General features: G+C 40.9%; 1 protein-coding gene across 1 annotated transcript in view; it reads left to right on the forward strand.

The window, feature by feature from the left end:
- The window catches only part of LOC118217991 (adhesion G protein-coupled receptor A1-like), a 48,438-nt gene that overhangs the window by 20,769 nt on the left and 5,442 nt on the right, over window positions 1–22,227 (forward strand). The window contains exons 4-7 of the mRNA XM_035400282.1: window positions 8,306–8,445; window positions 16,284–16,411; window positions 17,634–17,757; window positions 20,040–20,200. Of these exons, the coding sequence (XP_035256173.1) occupies window positions 8,306–8,445; window positions 16,284–16,411; window positions 17,634–17,757; window positions 20,040–20,200 (553 nt within the window). The remainder of the gene's footprint in view (window positions 1–8,305; window positions 8,446–16,283; window positions 16,412–17,633; window positions 17,758–20,039; window positions 20,201–22,227) is intronic.

The raw sequence follows: 22,227 nt of genomic DNA on the forward strand, positions 1-22,227 counted from the left end.
TTCTATTAGAGCAAATTCAGAGTGTGGTGTTTCAGTGGTAAATGTGTTCACATTTAGGTAAAATAATTTTATCAGCTTCCATCAAAGTAGTCCTGGGGGTAGATGAACATTCCCTAGGAATGCCCATTGCCTGCAGTCTTTGCATTGGCTGATTCATCCGCTGTTTATTCTATTCATTTTCAATGAGAAAGAATTCATGAAGTACAGTTAAATATTTAGATATTTCAGAAAGGGATGGTCTTTTTCTGAGTTTTCATCTTGTGATAATGGACAGGTTGTAGTTTAGCACTCTCTTATAATGGCTTTAGTTTTATAGTTTATGGCCAGAGATTGGCAGTATATTAAATACATGTATTTGAAATGTGTATGCATGGTTGTACCTTGTGTAATATGTTATATGCCTGTATCTGTATGCTTTGTGAATTTGTACAGTCTGATGAGCGTGTACCGTTTAGCAGTTTCGGTTTGCTATATATGTAAAACAGTAGCTGTGACAAAGGGTGCGGTGGCGTAGGTGTAAACGCATGAGAAACGCAGGTGAAATATGGCCAGTGTATGTACTTACGGATTTGACGGCCATCCAACAAGCCCTGATTGACAAAAGAATCAGCAAGCCCGTGGAACTAGGTCGCAACTTGTGTACCCTTCTGTCCTGCTCCGTTGTCTGTTATTTCGTGGAGATGCACTTTTGGTGTTTGTAAGGTTTATAAGGCATTTTGATAGGCTTATCTGCAGGTAGGAATCCTCTTCACTGTTTTGCTAAGCTAGAACTGGAAAACTTGATAGTGGAGAATAGGAGCAGACGCATATGTCCCAGCAGGCTTTTCATATGAAAAAATAACAACAGTGTGAGAGAAATTAGGGGAAATTATGAAATTGCGTAGTTGAAACAATATGTTTTTAGCAGAGTGGGCATGTAGGTGAGGTTGACATGATCACAGACTATAGTGCGAAGTAAATGAAGTCACCATGAGCGAGCTTAGTTTCCTTATCGAACGGTATTTATAACAGTCGGTATAAAGCATCAGTCGTTAAAGTGGAGGGTTAAGTAACATGTGAAATCTATTGCACTGATGTGCTTTTCTCATGTTCAGTACTAGTAGTTATAATTATGAGTGAGTCATGATTTTAAATGTAATGTTTTAATGGGGAGTTGCAGAATGTACATACGTAGTAATTGTTTGTATGTGGCTAGATAGAGAACAGGGCGAGGTAACATGAATGTAGAAACGTGGCGTTTGCTGATAAGAAGGTTTTGTACGGTAGAGAAATATAGTTAGTAGAAATGGCACAGTGGTCAACTGGTGTAACTTTTTAATAAAAGGAATACATTTGCCATCATGAAATGCATATGGGTGGTCATAATGCAGTGTATACGTTCGGTGAAAGGCGGGTAGATATGGTGCAAAAGCAATAATTGAGAAGTAGTAGACAATTATTAGTGAGGGTAAAAGCAGGTTAAAGAAACGTGTCCCTAGCTGGGCTTGAATCTAGGACCCCATGTTCCTAAGACTGTAACCTTGCCCACTAGGCCACAGGCAGACTAGCTGTTTAAACTGGAAATGTTTCAGAGTGAAAAGGTATGGGTATTTTGCGTGTGTATGCAAGTTTTTGATTGGGTCGTGTAGGTGAAGATTTGGCTAGTGTCTGTAAAATGTCCAATGGGGAGACATGTTGTTAGTGGGATAGGCGGCAGGAAAAATAAGAATGAGAAGAAGAAGAATAAGAAGAAGAAAGAGAAGAAGAAGGAGAAAACGCAAAGTCCCTTTAGTTTGGGGCTTTGTTGTGTGGGCATGTGAAGTTGTTTATGAAATCTGTCTGTTGAAATGGGGTCAGAATGTACAGAATTGAATGTTTTTAAGGGCTGGGTGTCTGTGGCTGTTGTGGTTATTTCTGTGGGTTACCCTGAAAAGTGCCAAACTCTCGGTGCTGTATAGGTATGGGGCATGCCCCCGCCAAGTCGTAACTTGGCGGGATGGCATACCTGCCATCCCAATATACCAACAATTTTGTTTACGGGTACATGGTTGGGAACTATTTTGTATTTTTCCATTAAAATGCATTTTATTATATATTTCCCATTCCTATTAATTGCGGTCTCATTCTGAGATGGTAACCTTCTCCCCGGCTTGCTGTCTGATCATATGCGTTGAGAAATGTAGGTTAGCTGCTTTATAATTTTATAGTTTTCGTTGTCTGGCAGTTTGAGCATTCAGTAAGTTCTGCCTCCTGTCTCTTACTTACATTATATTACATTATGAGCATTTAGCAGGCACTCTTATACTGAGCAACTTGCACTGCTTTTGCTTTTTTACATAGTATCTGCTTACACAGCTGGATATATACAGAAGCAATGAAGATTAAGTATCTCGCTCAGGGGTATCAACAGCAGTGACCTACCGGGGAATCAAACATGCAAACATTTGGTTGCACTACCACACTGCCACCTACTTCCTTAAAGCTCTCCTTAAAGTTTGCAATGCTGTCATGTAGCTAGTTTACTGGTTTCTCACTAACAAATGCATAAAATGCAATCCATTGCTATCATTCTCACTAAGACCAAAAGGTCATTTGATTTACCAAGAGTGCCACGTTGTTTGCAGTCCAAAAGCCAAAATTGACAAAGAAAATGGGCAGATAGCATTTGTGGTATCAATTCCTAGATATTGATGAGAAAATTTCAGCAGGAAACACTAAAGACCAGGGGCCAACAATAAATGGCGGGAGTGTTTCATGGTTTGTTTGTTTTTTTGTTTTGTTTTTTGCCAGTGTTTGCCTGGACTGTATAAAGTTGAAGCAAGTTCTAATGTCCAAGTAATAATGTTAATAATAGTTTTTGCTTTGTGAAACCTCTTGCTTTTGTGATAGACATTAAAACAATTTAACTGCAATTTTATTGAACCGTCTTAGTGAATATAATCCAAGTCATATTAGTTAACATTCCAATTATTTACTTATACAAATTTGTACTTATACTCAGTACATGTTGTGTGATTAGTTTCCAGTCCAGTTAATAAAATGACATTCAGTGGTAATTTAAATTTTAATTTATGATGTAAAGAGACAAAGCATCAACTAGGTAGGGTCCATTTTGTGTAATTGAAGCCTTGTAGCTTAACCTTAGCCTTAACCTTAATTTGTCTACACTGTTGTTGTCACAGATGTCATTTCTTCATTCCCTAAAATCGAATTTTCCGTACTGTGACCCGTTCAGTGCACAACATCTCCCATAATATACATAATTTAGGTGTAGTGTTATACTTAAGTGTCACGGTACGGGTAGGGGGGACCCAAACGCAGAGGGAAAAAAAACACAAACTCAAAAGGGAAAATTAACAAAGACTTTACTTACACGACAGGCAAACAAGTAGGGAACAGAAAAGGCCACGATGGGCAAAAACACAAACTCAAAAAATATCTAATGAAACAGAAAACAACAGGAACTCAAAAACACAGGCAGGGCAGAACACAGGCAGGCAGAGTACAAGTAAGTCAAACAAACACAAACAGGTCAAAAACACAGGCAGGTACATACGGTCTGAAACACAAGTCGGGAACAAACACAAGGAACCAGCACCCGAGTCAAGGGAACAAAGAACTTAAATAGACAGGGGGTAACAAGACACAGGTGAACTCAAAAAACAATCAAACCAGAAAAGGAGGGGATAACAAGTCACAGGTGGGAACAATGATAGAATAACGAGACAACAATAATACAATTAACAGGGGGGAGCAGGACACAAAACAGAAGTGCCGCCATCTGGCGGCCCAACAAGGGAAACACAGACAGGAAAACACAGAACCATGACACTTAAGTTCCTCTGTTAATGGTGACCTCTATCCCCGTCTGACGGTAGGGTACTCCGCACTTTATTGTGTGAGAGCAGCAACCCCCCAGTCGAAGAGCCCATATGTTCAAGCTTTATAGTAAGTGCAGTACTCTAGAGCAGTGACTATGCTGGAGGGCTTCAAAATGGAAAGACGCTGTGGCTGGCTATGCACATTTTTCTGAGGGTGCTTGTGCTTGATGGACCATGTAGCAGCAATGAGACGGTCCAGATAAGACTGGGGCATTTGAAATGGTAAGGAACAGAAAAAGCATTACAAATATGCAGGAAAAAAGATATAATGTCTAAATAACCTTGGGGGTTATGGGCATGAGATGAAAGAGATGGACAGCTGGATAGATCCTCCCCATCCCTACCTGTGTAAAACAGGGGACCAAAAACCCTGGGCAGTCTATCACCCTTTTCTATACACATCTAACCTGCTCCAAATTACTCTGAAGAGAAATGACACATGCAGAGCATGGCTCCCCTGAGATCAACTCCACACACAAATCATGGCTCTGTGGCAGTGGCGTCCCATCTCTCCTGCTCTGTCTTGCTGGTTCCAGTCCTCTCCTTTCACTACACCTCAGATAATGTTTTACATTCTGATAGACATGTGGCCAGTCTGTCAGAAACACACTGTAGAAATGGAGTAATGTTGCTCATCACGTTGGACATCTTTTATAAAAATAGATTATCTGGTCTCTGCTTTGTAATGGTGTGTGTGCACATTCATATGGTCTGTGTGTGTGTGTGAGTGTGTGAAAGAAAGAGGAAAATTGTTGAAAAATGGCTTCTATGTGTGAAATGCTGTCAATTTCTTTTTCTGGTAAACAATGATTAGTTTACTTTAGAATATATTTAGCGTTTATGATTGCTGACCTAGCTGGGAGTTGTAGTGCACTTAGAAATAAAGAGTATCGCCCACAAACAAGAGCAGCACCCGCAGTGAGAGCTGGGTAGAACACAGACATATTGATGTGTATCATGCTGGCACATTGATGTTTACCTCACAGACATATTGATGTGTATCATGCTGGCACATTGATGTTTAACTCACAGACATATTGATGTATATCATGCTGGCACATTGATGTTTACCTCATAGACATATTGATGTGTATCATGCTGGCACATTGATGTTTACCTCACAGACATATTGATGTGTATCATGCTGGCACATTGATGTTTACCTCACAGACATAATGATGTGTATCATGCAGACACATTGATGTTTACCTCACAGACATAATGATGCGTATCATGCAGACACATTGATGTTTACCTCACAGACATATTTATGTGTATCATGCAGACACATTGATGTATAATTCACGGACATATTGATGTGTACCATGCTGGCACATTGATGTGTAACTGACAGGCACTGATGTGAAACACACAGCTCATTCACAAGCCTGGGTGTGTACATACACACAGTTGAGGCCAAAAGTTTACATACACCTTGGCTAAAGATATTCAAACTCAGTTTTTCACTACTCCGCACATTTGATGTTACCATACATTTCTTTTGGCAAGTCAATTAGAGCATCTACTTTGTTCACATCAGAGGTAATTTTAAAACAATTGATAAGATAGATTTATTTCAGCTTTAATTCACTATATCAGAATTCCAGTGGGTCAAAAGTTTACATACACCAAGTTGACCGTCTCTTTAAACAGTCTGGAAGATTCCAGAAATTGATGTAATGCCATTTTAGAAGCTTCCGATTGGCCAATTGTCATAATTAGAAGTTAATTGGGAGTTAATTGGCACCTGTGGTTGTATTTAAGGGCCTACCTTTAGAGCCACTGCCTTTTTGTCCTTGATACGATGGGAAAATCCAAGCAACTCAGCCAAGACCTCAGAAAAAACATTCTGGATCTCCACAAGTCCGGTTCCTCCTTAGGAGCAATTTTCAAACAACTGAAGGTACCACTAGTATCTGTACAAACAATTGTATGCAAATATAAAAATCTTGGGACCACACAGACGCTGCAACGTTCAGGAAGGAGGCACAAATGAACTCCCAGGGCTGGATGAACTTTGGTCCGAAACTGAACCCCAAGACAACAACAATGAAACTGGTGAAGGAGTTGGAGGCATCAGGTACCAACGTATCTACATCCACCATTACGAGAATCCTACATCACCGTGGCCTGAAAGGCTGTTGTGCAAGGAAGAAGCCCCTACTCCAAGACCAGCATTAAAAAGCCAGAATGAGGCTTGCAGGTGATCACCAGGACAAAGACCTAGCATTTTGGAGGAGTGTTCTCTGGTCAGATGAAACAAAAATTTAACTGTTTGGCCATAATGATCAGCACTATGTATGGAGGAAAAAGGGTGAGGCTTTTAATCTGAAGAACACCATCCCAAATGTGAAGCATGGGGGTGGCAGCATCATGTTTTGGGGGTGTTTTGCTGGAAAAGTAGCCTCGCGAGCCAGTCTCTTTTTTCACTTCATTTATCAGAGCCTGGCCGATACCTTAACGTTCTAGGCATAAACGAAGGAGCTAACCTTCCCGGGATAGTTGTATTTTCCCAACCAATTAGAGTGCAGAGGGGCGGCGCTCCAAATGTGGTGACAATTTTGGTGTGCACCGGAAAAACATTACCAAGGCAAACTTTTCCACAGCCCCGCAACCGTTTGCCACTATTTGGGGAAAATGGTGTTAATGTCAGAGCACCGACCACACCATCAAAGTTCATCACCGAGATATGCAGAGTCTGCGGTTCGAGAATAAAAGAAACAAACACAATTTATTTATCGCTGATAAATTTATTTATTTAATTCCATTTTGGTTCAACAATTCCACTTGCTCCTCCATTATTGATTGTGATGGGCAAACATCAAAACCATTGCTTCTTCTGGCCATTTTTCTGGGTATATATTTGATAGCAGACTGCATACCGTTGGCCACGCTTGAAAATTTTAACTTTTGCCAAATCCTGTAGGCAAGCAAGCAAGTACATCTCTGTTCGATAACAGCGTATCCAAACACATGCGCTGAAGGTCCTTCAACAAAGTCACTCCATGTATTTGGCATGTCTGTGATATAACATAATTAAAATCTTCTTCGAATTTGTCCATAATTCTGTTTTTAGCAGGTAATTTGGGTTAGCTCGATAGCTTTGTCCGTTTCGCTGGTGTGTTCGGGACTGAGATTGCAGCACACACGGAACAGAGGGCGTAGGAGCCATTTAGTATGTTTATTTATAGATTAACATTTAGACCACTAGATGGTAGTATCTACGCAGTCTATGAGGTAACTTTGGTCAGGTGATGTTAGTCAGGTGTGTATAGGTCACAGGTGAACAGGAAGTCTTTTGAGCATAGGTGGTGGGGAACACACAGTTCTTACCGTAAGCATGAGCACGACATAGCATAAACTGCAAATACAATGGAACAATAATCAAGTAACTCTGTTAAGCAGCAACTAATCTGGATCACTTCACGTTCACGATCATCTCATCACGGTAATCTATTTCTGTCTGTAACCATCATCATTCTGCAATAAATGGGAACATCGCCCAAAGATACGTCATTGTTTGGACAGTCACTCACTCACTGGATAGGCGTCAAGAACATTCTTTTCCACCTATGCAAGTGACTACATTGGAACATTTAAAGGAGTACCATGGTGGTTGAACGTAACACTTCCCAGTTGTCTTCAGGCAACAACAAAACAAATGTGCATAATTTTTTTATTCTTCAGTCATTTCAATGTACTTTAAAACGTATTTTTCTAAGCCTAAATTTCCCACGATAAAAATTCACCCGAACCGTCTGGGCGTGGTAATGAGAACTGTCAGTTAGCTATGATTGACAGACCGTGCCCCGTTACCATAGCTACCCCCATGATATGCGCTCTCTTTGGGAGACTGAATTTTCACAAGCTAGCTAGCTTAGTAGGGCTAGTATATCAAGTATCGGTAGATAGCTAAGGTAAGGACGTTGACTTATATCTAATGATAATTTTTGATATCTAGCTAGCCAAGTTAAGATAAAAGCACAACTATAACGTCCTCATAAAAGCAAACTAGCAAGCTAACGTTATCGATAACATTGCCTTATGAAAGCAAACCTCCTAGCTAGCTAACGTTAGCTAGCTAGCTAAATGAATATAACCAGAAATAATCTAAAGGCACTCTAATTTAAGTGAACCTAACGTTAGTCAAATATTTGCATTGTCTGAACAGCAGGACGGTGTGTCCTGTCAGATTTCTTTACGGGGCGTGGAAATGGGAGTGGTTACTGTATTAATGACGTAGCAAAATGACAACTTTCTCAACCGGTTGAAAATAGGACGATGTATTTAAAACGCATATTTCTCCAAGAATACAGAACGGACATATTTAATACTTTGCTCATTGTGTTTCTTCAATGCCTTTTGTGCAAATAGCACATAAAACCGAGAAAGTGTGAAAATCACCATGGTACTCCTTTAAATTAAATCGATAGTCACAACATAAGTAAGAACCTGCCCTGAGGAAAAGAACGGAGCAGAGGATCCAGCGGATAAGGACGCTGGAAAGGACGCATTGGAGGATTGGAATCGCCTTCATCACAAGCACTACGAGTCGCCAAAACTCCGCTGCAAATCCGAAGGCAAGGTAAGAGAGGCACCGAGAAAGCTATGCTTTTCTCTTGCCGAACGTTTGGAGGTGCATTGAGTTGTTGTATGCAGTTTGGTTTTTATTGGAAAAAACCATGGCATATATGAATGGAAATTGGAACACTTGGTCTGGCTTGCTTGTGTTTTTGTATGGGAATTTGATTGTTCGGATCATTGAACTACAGGCCTATGCGGTTTGAACTGGCTTGTCCTGTTGCGTGTGACGCACGCACACTCGTTGATTAACTCTGCTCGAGGACTTACTTTATGAACGTTTTTGAACTTGGCTGCAACTGAATTTCAATGCAAATGTCATATTGAACTAAAAAGCTATCAAAATGGATGTTTTGAAAATGTTGTTACTGTTGATGTTGAAACCCATTCTTCATTAATGGAAATGGCAATGCCTGAAGATGAATACAAAAAACAACAAACCTGGTTTGGACACTAAAGTAAAAATAATTAAATATTCTTGCCTCATTCAAGTGAATAGCTGTTGGATGCTGGAAAATCTTGTCATATGGAGGATGAAAATAAAGATAATGCATCAGTGATGAACTCTGACGTAGGACCTGATGACAGTGGGCCTCATTCACCAATATCTTCCTAGGTTTTTTCTTAAATTTGTTCTTAAGAAAGATCCTAAGAAAAGTCTACGTCAGATTCACGTGTTCTTAAACTGCAGAATTGTTCACACGTGTTCTTAAAATGATGAATCCCATTGTCCTCGTAAATGTAAAGCGCGTGCCAGTTGTTACTATTTAGCATAGGTAAACTCCCCGCCAATCCCCATAAAAGGGCATGAGACTGCAGGGCCGTGTGCACACAGAAATCGAAAAGAAAAGTTGAGAGCGAACAAAGTCAATGATGCCGAAACGAAAATCTAAAGACGGTGGAGCACCGGACTCCAAACGTAAGAAAAACTTCAGCAGTTCTGAAGTGGAGATATTGCTGTGGAAAGTGAACAGCAAACGATCTGTCATATTTAGTAGCATCAGTAGTGGACATAAAATAACACAAAAAAAGATGCATGGGATGCTATTACTCGTTCAGTGAACGCTGTATCCGGAGAAGGGCGCACAACTGATGAAGTAAAATTAAATGGTTTGATGTCAAATCTGAGACAAAATTTATTTATTTACAAATGAACTCCCGCTGAGGCAACCACCCTCTGAGGTGGAACCTGGCACCTTAATGCTTTGTAAAATAATGAAAATAATTATTAAAAAATATTATAAATGATAAAAATATTATTGTAATTTAAATCCTATAATATTATACGACTGTAGATTGAAGGAAACGCAATAACCAATTGTTTTGCACAAACATGTCGGCACTCAAATGTGCGTAAGTGTGATCTTGAGTGTGCACAGATTCTGTTCTTATCTAAGAATAAATCCCAAATAAGAAAACATTGGTGAATGTCAGAATCTTCGTGAAAACTGCGTAAGTGGGTTTTAAGAAGAAAATTCTTCTTAAGAACGGTTGGTGAATGAGGCCCATTGTATGTAATGTCTCCACAAATCGCAAATCTCACTCATCTGCCATCTCTAAAATGTCAAGTACCACTTCCTCTGCTTGTATAAGGGTGAAAGCTGAAAGAGCAGCACTTGTTCAACACATGGCTGCTCTCGAGAAAAAACATGCTGTAGAAGCAGAAGAGGAACACCTGCGCATGGAGCTGGACAGACTCAGAAGGAAAAAGGAACAACTGGCAATAGAAACTGAACTAGCAACTACCAGTGCTAAGTTGTCCATACTGGAAACCAGTCAAGTGGGAAGTGCCAGAGGGGCACCATCTGATGGCATGAATTCATACTGCAGCAGAGAAATGAGATCACAGGCACGTCATACAAACATACCTCAACCAGTTCCAGTGTCACAACAGCATCATTCAACATCCCTAGGTGGACGTCCTAAAGAAAGCAAGCATGCACAAACCCAAGAACAATGTCCACTCTACCAACTCCCAAACATTTTCTCCTCAAGGCAACAAATGTATATCTCTCATAGGACAGAAAGAAACAATACAGGATTCAGTGACTCACAACAGGACTATAGGAGCCATAATGTTCCTACAACTCATATGTCACATGGAAACACAGGACAGAACATCGACAATATCATTCAACGCCAAATTGAAATTACTGCTCAACTGGTTCAACAACAACACTCAGCATCTCTTCCACCAAGAGCCATACCAGTATTCGATGGTGACCCTCTGCAATGTGGATCAGAGATTTCGAGCAAGGCATTGAAAGAAAAACAACAAATATTCAAGATCACCTATACTACATGGAACAGTACACCAGAGGGCAGCCAAGAGAGTTGGCCAGGAGCTGCTGCTATCATATGCTGGAGGATCAAGGCTATGAAAGAGCCAAGAATCTTTTAAAGGAACACTTTGAAAATGAAATGAAAATTGCAGCAGCTTACATGCAAAAGGCCCTGTGCTGGCCTATAATAAAGTCGGAGGATGCCGGCTCTCTGCATGGATTTTCATTGTTCTTAAGAGGGTGCTGTAATATGATGGAAAGTTTACAGTATATGGAAGAGATGAATGTGCCATCCAACTTCAGGCTCATTGCAGTGAAGCTACCATACAGGTTGAAGGAAAGGTGGAGGGCTGTTACCTGTGAGCTACAGGAGTGCTGTCGGCAAAGAAAGATGCTTTGCCACTGTGGCAGCCATCAACACCTCTGAGGTATACAGAGCAGCAGGCTTCCACTCCATCTATGAGCAAGTCTGTTTTTTGTTGTGCATGTAAAGGTGGTCATACTCTAGAGCAATGTGCACGGCTCAAGAAGATGACCCACCGTGAAAGGATTGATCTCTTCAGAGAGAATGGAATTTGCCTTGGCTGTTTAAAACCTGGACACATAAGCAAGGATTGTAAAAATCGCATCACATGCAGTGTGTGCAACCTAAAACATCCCACAATACTCCACATCACAGCTAAGCTTAAAACATCTGAAGAGCAACGACTAAGCAGTGCCCTTGTATCTCAGCAGACCTGTGCTCGTACTGGGACAGAGAAACAAGACTGTGTTCTCTCAATTGTACCGGTACAAGTCAAAGCAAAGAGTGGAAACAGCATCTTGGAAACATATGCTTTCTTGGACCCAGGTAGTTCAGCCACCTTCTGTACAGAACATCTAATGAGGAAGCTGAATTTAAATGGCACCAAAACCAGCATATTTTTCTGTACCATGGGCCAGGAGAACACTGTGAACACCCTTGTCTTGACCTAATTGGAGGTCTCTAGTTACAACAGTGACCGGTTTTTTGATCTCCCTGATGTCTATACTCAAAAGAGCATGCCTGTCACCAAAGACAACATTGTGACCCAGGAAGACCTCAGAAGATGGCCTCATCTTGCAAAAGACCAAAGCTCCCTATCTTGATGCTGAGGTGGATTTGCTGATTGGCACCAATGCCCCAAAGCTTCTTGAACCATGGGAAACTATCAACAGCTGTGACAATGGACCCTATGCCGTCCGAACCTTACTGGGGTGGGTTGTGAACGGTCCACTAAGAGGAGGTGAGAGTGACTTGGAGAAGAGTAGCTGCCCTACAGTCACTGCCAACAGAATTTCCATTACCTGAGTGGAGAATCTGTTGATTGCTCAGTATAGTCAAGACTTTAATGAGAAGTCTTCTGATGAAGTTGGGATGTCAAGGGAAGACCTTGAGGCTCCACAGGAAGAACCTGAGACAGAGAACCCAGGAAGAGCCTGAGGCTCCACAGGAAGAGCCTGAGACAGAGAACCAAGACGGGCTACCTGGAAAGGCCTGTCACTAAACTCTGTATGCTGTTGGAGGCATAAGGACTGGTGGTAAAGACCAGATCCCAACTTGGCTATGTGCTAGTAACCTCTGGCCAAAAGAAGATTGAAGATCAACATAAACATACACCTTCTGGCTCCTTTGATAATTTTAATAGGGTAATTGCAGGTGCACACCAACCCAATTATGGGGCCGGTGTGTAGGAGCCATTTAGCATGTTTATTTATAGATTAACATTTAGACCACTAAATGGTAGTATCTACTCAGTCTATGAGGTAACTTTGGTCAGGTGATGTTAGTCAGGTGTTTATAGGTCACAGGTGAACAGGAAGTCTTTTGAGCATAGGTGGCGAGGAACACACGGTTCTTGCTGTAAGCGTGAGCACGGCATAGCATAAACTGCAAATACAATGGAATAATAATCAAGTAACTGTTAAGCAGCAACTAATCTGGATCACTTCACATTCACGATCATCTCATCATGGTAATCAATTTCTGTCTGTAACCATCATCATTCTGCAATGAATGGGAAGATCGCCCAAACATACGTCATTGTTTGGACATTCGCTCACTCACTGGATACGCATCAAGAACATTCTTTTCCACCTATGCAAGTGACTACATTGGAACATTTAAATTGAATCGATAGTCACAACAGAGGGAGTGTCGGGGGTGGGTGGGGGAGGGGGAGGGAGAGCCGGCACACTGAGACAGACAGTTCGATTAACCAATAGGGAAGCCGCCGCTGGCTTCCAGCAGCAGGCGACTCCTCCCTTTTGCCCCCGGAAGTACATGCTACATGCTTTTCCAGACTACTGGAAAAGGGACTGGTGCACTTCAGAAAATAGATGGCATCATGAGGAAGGAGGATTATCTAGAAGTACTGAAGCAACAGCTCAAGACATCAGCTAGAAGGTTACAAGTTGGTTGCAACTGGGTCTTCCGGCAGGACAATGATCCTAAGCATACCTCCAAAGTGGAAACAAAATGGCTTAAAGACAACAAAGTGAAAGTATTGGAGTGGCCATCTCAAAGCCCTAACCTGAATCCCATAGAAAATTTGTAGACTGAACTGAAAAAGTGTGGCCAAGCAAGGAGGCCCACAAACCTGACTGAGTTACATCAGTTCTGTCAGGAGGAATGGAGAAAAATTCCGGCAATGTATTATGAGAAGCTTGTGGAATGCTACCCCAAGCATTTGATTCAGGTTAAACAATTAAAATGCAATGCCACCAAATATTAACAAAGTGTATGTAAACTTTTGACCCACTGAAAATCTGATATAGAACGTAAAAGCTGAAATAAATCTATCTCTTAGCTATTATTTTGAAATGACCTCTTATGGAAATAAAGTAGATACCCTAATTGACTTACCACAGGAAATGTATGGTAACATGAAATGTGTGGAGTTGTGAAAAATTGATTTTGAATGTCTTTAGCCTAGGTGTATGTATACTTTTGGCCTCAACTGTATGTTCTTATTCACAAAATCATTACACCCCTGATGGGTTGTCAATTTTTCCTTCAAGGGACTGAAATTGGCTGTTTGTTCAATGCAAATTCTGTCTGCCAGAAGTAGAATACATTTTTAGTAACACTCATTTCCTAGATCAAGGTGTGGAACTAATCTCAGAGATAGAAACAACATACGGCTTCTGTGTCCATTAAGCTTACTGTATGCTTTTTCTTCCCATTTAAAGAGATGTACAGATGATATAGTGAATCCATTTCACCCTGAGATACTCTTCTTTACTAAATATATTAAATTATAATTTAATTTATAATAGGGAATTATTACCAGCTATTTGTTTTGGCACTGTATTAAGGTCACATAATACAAACCCAAGTAAGATTCATTTCTAAATACAAAACACTCTGTCTTGTACTGGGCCCTGGGCTTGTAACTCAAAAGGCTGTGGGTTTGATTCCCAGCTGGGGCTCAGTCATTGTGCCTTTGAGCAAGGTACTTAAGCCGAGTTGCTTCAGTAAAATATTTGGTTATATAAATTGATTTTATGTAAAAATGTAATCCGGATAAGGAATTCTGCATAAGACCAAATGTTGAAACGCAAAAAATGTTGTGTTGTGTGTAAATTAAAGACGTCTACTGTTGTGTAAATAACACAGCTCTACTGTCACATATATAATAGGACTCTACTGCAGTGTAAATACCAGAAGTCTGCCGCAGTGCAAAAAATAACTCTGTAGTTATATAAATAAAAGAATTCCATACTGCAGTGCAAATAACAGAACTCTTTGGCAGTATAATTAACATAACTACTGTCATATAATTAATAGAACTCTGCTGCACTGTAAATACCAGAACTCTACTGCAGTGCAAATAACATAACTCTGCTGTAGAGTCATTAACAGAATTTCACACCAGTGCTAGCAAAGCAAGTGCAATATTAGCAATGTTATATTTATCATGCCTGATGATGTTTTAAAATTGACCAAACTGCAAACACATTGATTAAATTTATTTCATTCTACTTACAATTTCACAATAAATCACAAGATAATAAGGCTGGCAAACAACTAAAACAAATAAACATCAATTAATTTCTAAGATCTACATCAAGGGGGAATTATTTGTAAGCAGGGCAAAAGACAGCATTGAGTAATGGCTGGATGTATTTCATGACTTTCCAAATGTGCAAAAAGTTGATGATCCCAAATTATGTGTATTTTTAAACAAGCATGTAATAAACAGCAGAGCAGTTCAATCAACTGCACACCATTGACAGAATGTGTCATATACTGCTGATTTGCATAAAATCAAAATTTAAAAAATGATGAAACCAACTGCATATCTGTCACACAGATTAATCAACAGACGTGACAGACAATTATGTTTTACATATTTTACTGTCCTTCAAGGAAAATCCACCACAACTGATTTGAAAGGTTTCCTTCCTGATACACTCTGCTTCTGTGAATTACTCCTAACTTGCAGATGGCATTAAAAAATTGCTTGTTGACAAGCACAGGTAGCTATGATTGCCCACTTTTTTTTATCCCTCAGTGCATTGTTGTGATAAAGGGTTGGAGACACTGCTCTCGCTAATCGCTGAAAGTGTAAAATGGAGTCTGGTTGACATGACTAAGTGATTTGAAAGTTGTGACATCAGAACGTATGAAACCTAGTATTAAAGTTTAACGGTGTACAAATGACTGTCATGCACTGGCTCAGCAGATGCACAGCCCAGACAAAACAATGAACCACCAATTTATCTGACCATTCAATGAGTCTGCAGAGAAACTCACAATTTAGTTAAGGTTGTCAGGATTTTTGATCCCCAGCAACTGTGCAGACTTGACATGACAACCCTCCCCCTAGACTGAAATGCAGATCTAAGCTGGTCAATTGCAAATTACTTTCACAAGAAAATGTGAAGGTGTCTCCGATACAACAATGTGTGGGATCCCACTGAAGAAATAGGCAAAACCATACTTGTCCATTGTTTTCATCAACCATCGTCACTCAGTGACAGAAGACTGCTACAACACTGACTGTGATCAAATCATTCAGAATTTATAACCTTGAATTTTCATTTGAATTCCGTACATGACATGGTGTACATGACATTATTCATTTTTATTTATTGATTTTAATATACCTTTTTTAATGCTGCAAACAATTTTATTCTTAATAAAATATGATTATTTATTATGTATTTAACTATTTCTGTACATAATAAATGTTATATAGCTGGTTTAATTTTTAACATTAATATTTTCCATTCCTTCAAACAAAAACTACAACTCTTCAAAATAATTCTGCATGTCCATGGTGTTAAATAATCATTGGCCTAAATCTGCTTGCACACATCACTGTCAGTCATTATCTGAGCTAGATTAGTGGTAATTACAATAGCAATGTTGATGATTGGGGTGGGACAGCTGTTTGACACAAAGCTTGACAAAAAGGCTATCAACCTCTTGTTGGTGAAGGATAGAACTACATGCAAGAAAACAAGCAGAGACAAACTGGTGGCCCTAGTTATGAGTGATTAATACATTGTGTCTGTATGCTCCAATCTTCTTCAGGACCTGAAGAGGGCGCTGTCATTCCCCCCATATCCTGGGGATTACCTGCACCCTGTGGTGTATGCCTGTACAGCTGTCCTACTGCTATGTCTGGTGGTGTCCATCCTCACCTACTTGGTGCACCACAGGTATAACCTCCCTTACTACACAACTTCACTAACCCAGACCTACATCTCTAGTAGAGCCTACCTTACTCCACACCTACACCACATGTACAGCCTCCCTTATCCCACACATTCACTGCCACACACCTACACCACAGGTACAACTTCACTTACTCCACAAATGCCCTATTTTGTCATCAATTTAAAGTGTAGATATGGTTGTGGGTTTCTTTCTAAATAATGTGTTTGTGTGTGATTTGGAAAGGTGTTATGTAACTGCAGAGTCTTTGATCTTCTGCAAAAACATTGAATTATTCAGATAAATTGTGTTGTCTAACAGCAACTTCAGGAAAGGGAAGTTTGTGGGAGATGTGTATAGAGATCCTCTTCTCCTGAGACTTGAGTCAGAGCAGATATAGCCACTCTGTCAAACTTCTCAAAAGTACTGGACATCACACACAACCACAGACACCCCTACACATTTGACCACGGGCACAGCACATACGACCAGACAACTCTCTCAATCACAGCTCATCATATACAACCACAGACATCTCTAAAGCACTGCTCATCACATACGACCACAGACATCTCTAAAGCACTGCTCATCATATACGACTACAGACACCTCTAAAGCACTGCTCATCACATACGACTACAGACACCTCTAAAGCACTGCTCATCATATACGACCACAGGCATCTCTAAAGCACTGCTCATCATATACGACTACAGACACCTCTAAAGCACTGCTCATCACATACGACCACAAACACCTCTAAAGCACTGCTCATCACATACGACCACAGGCACCTCTAAAGCACTGCTCATCACATACGACCACAGGCATCTCTAAAGCACAGCTCATCACATATGACCACAGGCAGCTTTCTGAAGCACAGCTCATCACATATGACCACAGACACCTCTAAAGCACAGCTCATCACATACAACCACAGGCAGCTTTCTGAAGCACAGCTCATCACGTACGACCACAGGCACCTCTAAAGCACTGCTCATCATATACAACCACAAGCACCTCTAAAGCACTGCTCATCACATATGACCACAGACATCTCTAAAGCTGAACTTATCTCACACAACTACAGGCTGCTCTTTAAAGAGACAGGTCAGTCTCCAGACTGCTGACCGCAGCAGCCTAGAGCCATAGGCAATAGATCTTCAGTCTGATTTTCACTCTCATTTCATTCCTTTTATCAAATCTGTTTTCTGCTCTTTTTGGCAGCACAATCCGAATCAGCAGGAAGGGGTGGCACGTGCTTGTCAACCTCTATTTCTACACAGCCGTAACATTCGCTATTTTTGCCTCCGGCATCAACCGAATCAAATACCCACGTATCTGTCAGGCCGTGAGTATCCTAGATTCAGGAAATTGATTATACATGTTAGTGAGGTGGACCAAAGGCTAAACTAGCACACAATGCTCTGCCTTATGTGGACCAGGCTTTGTTTTGTTCATGCTGTCAGATAGGTGTTGCATGCTCTTAGAGACAAATGTTTTCAGGTATGGAAGCAATCCACCAGTGAGACAAGCTCATCACCCTCAGCCCTTCTTTAATTCCCAACTTGCCCACGAGGCCCTAAAATATAAGTGTTATGTTGGGCTAGTGTTGCAAGGATGCAGAATGTATGTGTGTTTTTTCAGGCTGCTATAGCACTGCAGCTGGGGCACAGTCAGCTTTTTAGCATTAGGCCAATGTTACAGTCAGGTCCATAAGTATTTGGACAGTGACAATTTTCATCATTTTGGCTCTGTACGCCACCACAATGGATTTGAAATGAAACAATCAAGATGTGATGTAAGTGTAGACTTTCAGCATTTAAGGGTTTTGTCAAAAATATTGTATGAACAATGTAGGAATTACAACCATTTTTATACATAGCCCCCCCCCCCCCCCCAATTTTAGGGGCTCAAAAGTAATTGGACAAACATAATCATAAATTAATTGTCATTTTTAATACTTGGTTGCAAATCCTTTGCAGTCAATGACTGCCTGAAGTCTTGAACCCATAGACATCACCAGACGCTGGGTTTCTTCCCTGGTGATGCTCTGCCAGGCCTCTACTGCAGCTGTCTTCAGTTCCTGCTTGTCCTTGGGGCGTTTTTCCTTCAGTTTTTCCTTCAGCAAGTGAAATGCATGCTCAATTGGATTCAGGCCAGGTGATTGACTTGGCCATTGCAGAACATTCCACTTCTTTGCCTTAAAAAAGTCTTGGGTTGCGTTCGCAGTATGCTGCGGGTCATTGTCCATCTGCACTGTGAAGCCCCATCCAATGAGTTTTGAAGCATTTGGCTGAATCTGAGCAGATAATATATCCCTATACACTTCAGAATTCATCCTGCTGCTTTTGTCAGCAGTCACATCATCAATAAATACAAGGGAACCAGTTCCAGTGGCAGCCATACATGCCCACGCCATAACACTACCTCCACCATGCTTCACAGATGACGTGGTATGCGTTGAATAATGAGCAGTTCCTTCCCTTCTGCATACTCTTCCCTTCCCATCATTCTGGTACAAGTTGACCTTCGTTTCATCTGTCCATAAGATGTTGTTCCAGAACTGTACAGGCTTTTTTATGTTTTTTTGGCAAACTCTAATCTGGTCTTCCTGTTTTTGAGGCTTACCAATGGTTACATCTTGTGGTAAACCCTCTGTATTTACTCTGGTGAAGTCTTCTCTTGGTTGTTGACTTTGACACAGATACGCCTACTTCCTGGAGGGTGTTCTTGATCTGGCCAACTGTTGTGAAGGGGTTTTTCTTCACCAGGGAAGGTATTCTTCTGCCATCCACCACCGTTGTTTTCCATGGTCTTCCGGGCCTTTTGGTGTTCCTGAGCTCACCAGTGCGTTCTTTCTTTTTAAGAATGTACCAAATAGTTGATTTGGCCACACCTAACATTTTTGCTATCTCTCTGATGGGTTTTTTGTTCTTTTCAGCCTAATGATGGCTTGCTTCACCGATAGTGACCGCTCTTTGGACTTTGTATTGAGAGTTAACAGCAACAGATTCCAAATGCAAATGGCACACGTGAAATCAATTCTAGACCTTTTATCTGCTTACTTGTAAATGAAATAATGAGGGAATAACACACACCTGGCCGTGGAACAGCTGAGCACCCAATTGTCCAATTACCTTTGGTCCCTTAAAAAGGGGGGGGGGCACATATAAAAAGTGCTGCAATTCCCACACCGTTCACTCGATTTGGATGTAAATACCTTCAGTTAAATTAAAGCTGAAGGTCTGCACTTTGAGCTCATATTAATAATTTAATTTCAACTCCAATATGCTGTGGTAGACAACTAAAATAACAATAACTTTGTCAATGTCCAAATATTTATGGACCTGACTGTAGATCCCTCTGTCTGTCTAATAATTGACTAATAATTCCCAAATTCAGTTAATCTTTCTTTCTCCTGCAAGCCTTTAAACCTTTCTATTAGCAGCATGCCTCATAATCATTTGTCTGTGCAGTGTGTTACAGCCGTTCGGAAGGACTGTAAATGATCTTAAGGGAGATAGTTAGCGTCTGTGAGCATGTGTGCACACATGCGTTTGTGCATGTAGGTGTGTGTGTGTCTGTGTGTGTGTATGCACACATATAAGTTACATTTTCTGTGTAATGCAGGTGGGTGTGGCTCTGCACTACTCCTCTCTATCCACCCTGCTGTGGCTTTGTGTCACGGCCAGGTGCCTTTATCAGTTGGTAGCCAAGGTAACCAAGAGAGCCCCCCAGGCCCAGGATGGGGAGCCCCCACGACAACCAAAGACCGCACCCATCATAATACGGTGAGCAGAATTTAACACACCCCCATACACAGGCCACACCCACCAAAATAGTGTGAGATATATTTATCATACCCCTACACACAGGCCACACCCACCACAATTGGGTCAGGAATACTTAATAAAATGTGTCACTTTCAAATTGTAATTTATATTTTATTCTGCTGTAGTACCAGAGTTGGAATAAAAAGTGCAGTGATCATTCATCTCACATTTAAATGGAGATGTTCTGAATCTCTATGTCATGGATTTGAAACCATTTTAATTCCTTTTTGTTTTGTTATGATTTAATATACTCTAAATAAATCCTTGCATTGTTCTTCCCTTTCATATTCTAAATTTGTCACAGCTTCAACGAAGAAAAATACTAAAATACTACAGAAACACCACAATAACAGAGTCTTGTTCCTGTTTTATGTTAATGTAGGTAAATGATAACAGAAATTATGTAATTACTGTTATAGTTCTGATATGTGTTACACTGACATTGGGACAGAGGTGATACTTGTAGATTATGCAGATATATCACTCCAAAAGTTAGGGGGCTGTTGCAGTCAGTCCTGAAAATTATCTGGGAATGTAAAGCATTATGGGGCAATGAGGAACAGTATCTGGCAATGTGGAGTATCAGTCTTAGGGTTAGACTGCATTCACACCAGATCAGCTTGCCGCAGGGTTGTGCGGCAAAAACGGCAGTCTTCCCATTCATTTGAATGGGGGTAGTGCGTTTAGGCTGCGGCAGTGGTTGACCGCATGGGGTGCCGAAAAATAACGCAGCGGCCTGCGGCAAGAAAGTTGAACCAGAATCAACTTTTGCTGGAACGCAACCCGACGTCATCCTGCAGTGGCCAATCACATAAGTTGTTTAAATTACCATGTAGCAGTCCGCTGTTTACCGAGCAACTGTCAGATGAATGACTGACGCGATTAATTTCCTAAGATTTGATTTTATTATCGTCATTGTGATTTGACAGTACCGGGTAATGGGACGAGTACCGAAACAATAATTAATCTACTAGCTAAATATCAATTCCGAACGTCGGAATTAAGCTGTATAAAAGATTCGCTATTTAGCAGTTCTTGCATGTTAGTTTATTGTACCTAGCACTATGGAGTTCATGGACCAAACGATGATACTCTCCGAGTTGTGTCCTCACTTGGTTTATTTCGTGTACCTAGCTTCGAGGTCTGCATCTGGCTGGCAGCCTACGCTGCAAAATAACAATAGCAAGAAGCTTCCTTCGGTTTGCGTTTTTTTTCCTTTTTTTTTTCTTTTAGCGGACAGGAAATGGGGGGGGGGGGGGGGCGGTTAAAGTTCACAACACGACGTCACACAAATGGGCCATGTAGTGACATGCCCACACCGCCGCACAACCCTGCCACATTGCCTGATTTGGTGTGAATGCAGCCTTAGGCAGGATGCTTAGTCTGTAGCTAGTCAACAAGTTTTATGTTATAGCAACTTGACATTCTAATGTTATTGTTATTGTTATTGAGCATAGATTTGCAAAACAAAAAGTGTAACGTCAGCGTAACCTGGTAATGTGAAGCCCTGCCAGCAAGTGAGGAATACACAGAAAACAGGACTGTTATTTACTCAAGCCCCCCCCCCCCCCCCCTACCAAAAAAGATAGCTCATAGCTTATGTATGATACTGCTACGCATCAGATTAACAGAGTCCTATGGGTGGCAAGTAAGCCTGTTAGATGTATGGGAATTTTAGGAGCTTATACAGGAAGAGAAGAAGCTTATGCAGGAAGGGGAGAAATCTGCTGAATCACAGCCCTGTGAAGGATGCAGTAAGATTCTGTTCAGGCCCATTTTTATATTCTGGTTCTGACTCGCACAACACATTAAGACTGTCAAAAGCCAATTACATTTACTGGAGTGTGGCATGTCACAAAGCCTGCATAACCTTCTCTCTCTCTCTCTCTCTCTCTCGCTTTCTCTCTACCCTCCTCACTCTCTCTTTCTCTCTACTACCTCTTTCTCTCTCTCTCTTGCTTTTTCTCTTCCTTCCCCCCCTCTCT

This window comes from Anguilla anguilla, chromosome 2 (genome assembly GCF_013347855.1).
Source record: "Anguilla anguilla isolate fAngAng1 chromosome 2, fAngAng1.pri, whole genome shotgun sequence".
NCBI classification, from domain to species: Eukaryota; Metazoa; Chordata; class Actinopteri; order Anguilliformes; family Anguillidae; genus Anguilla; species Anguilla anguilla.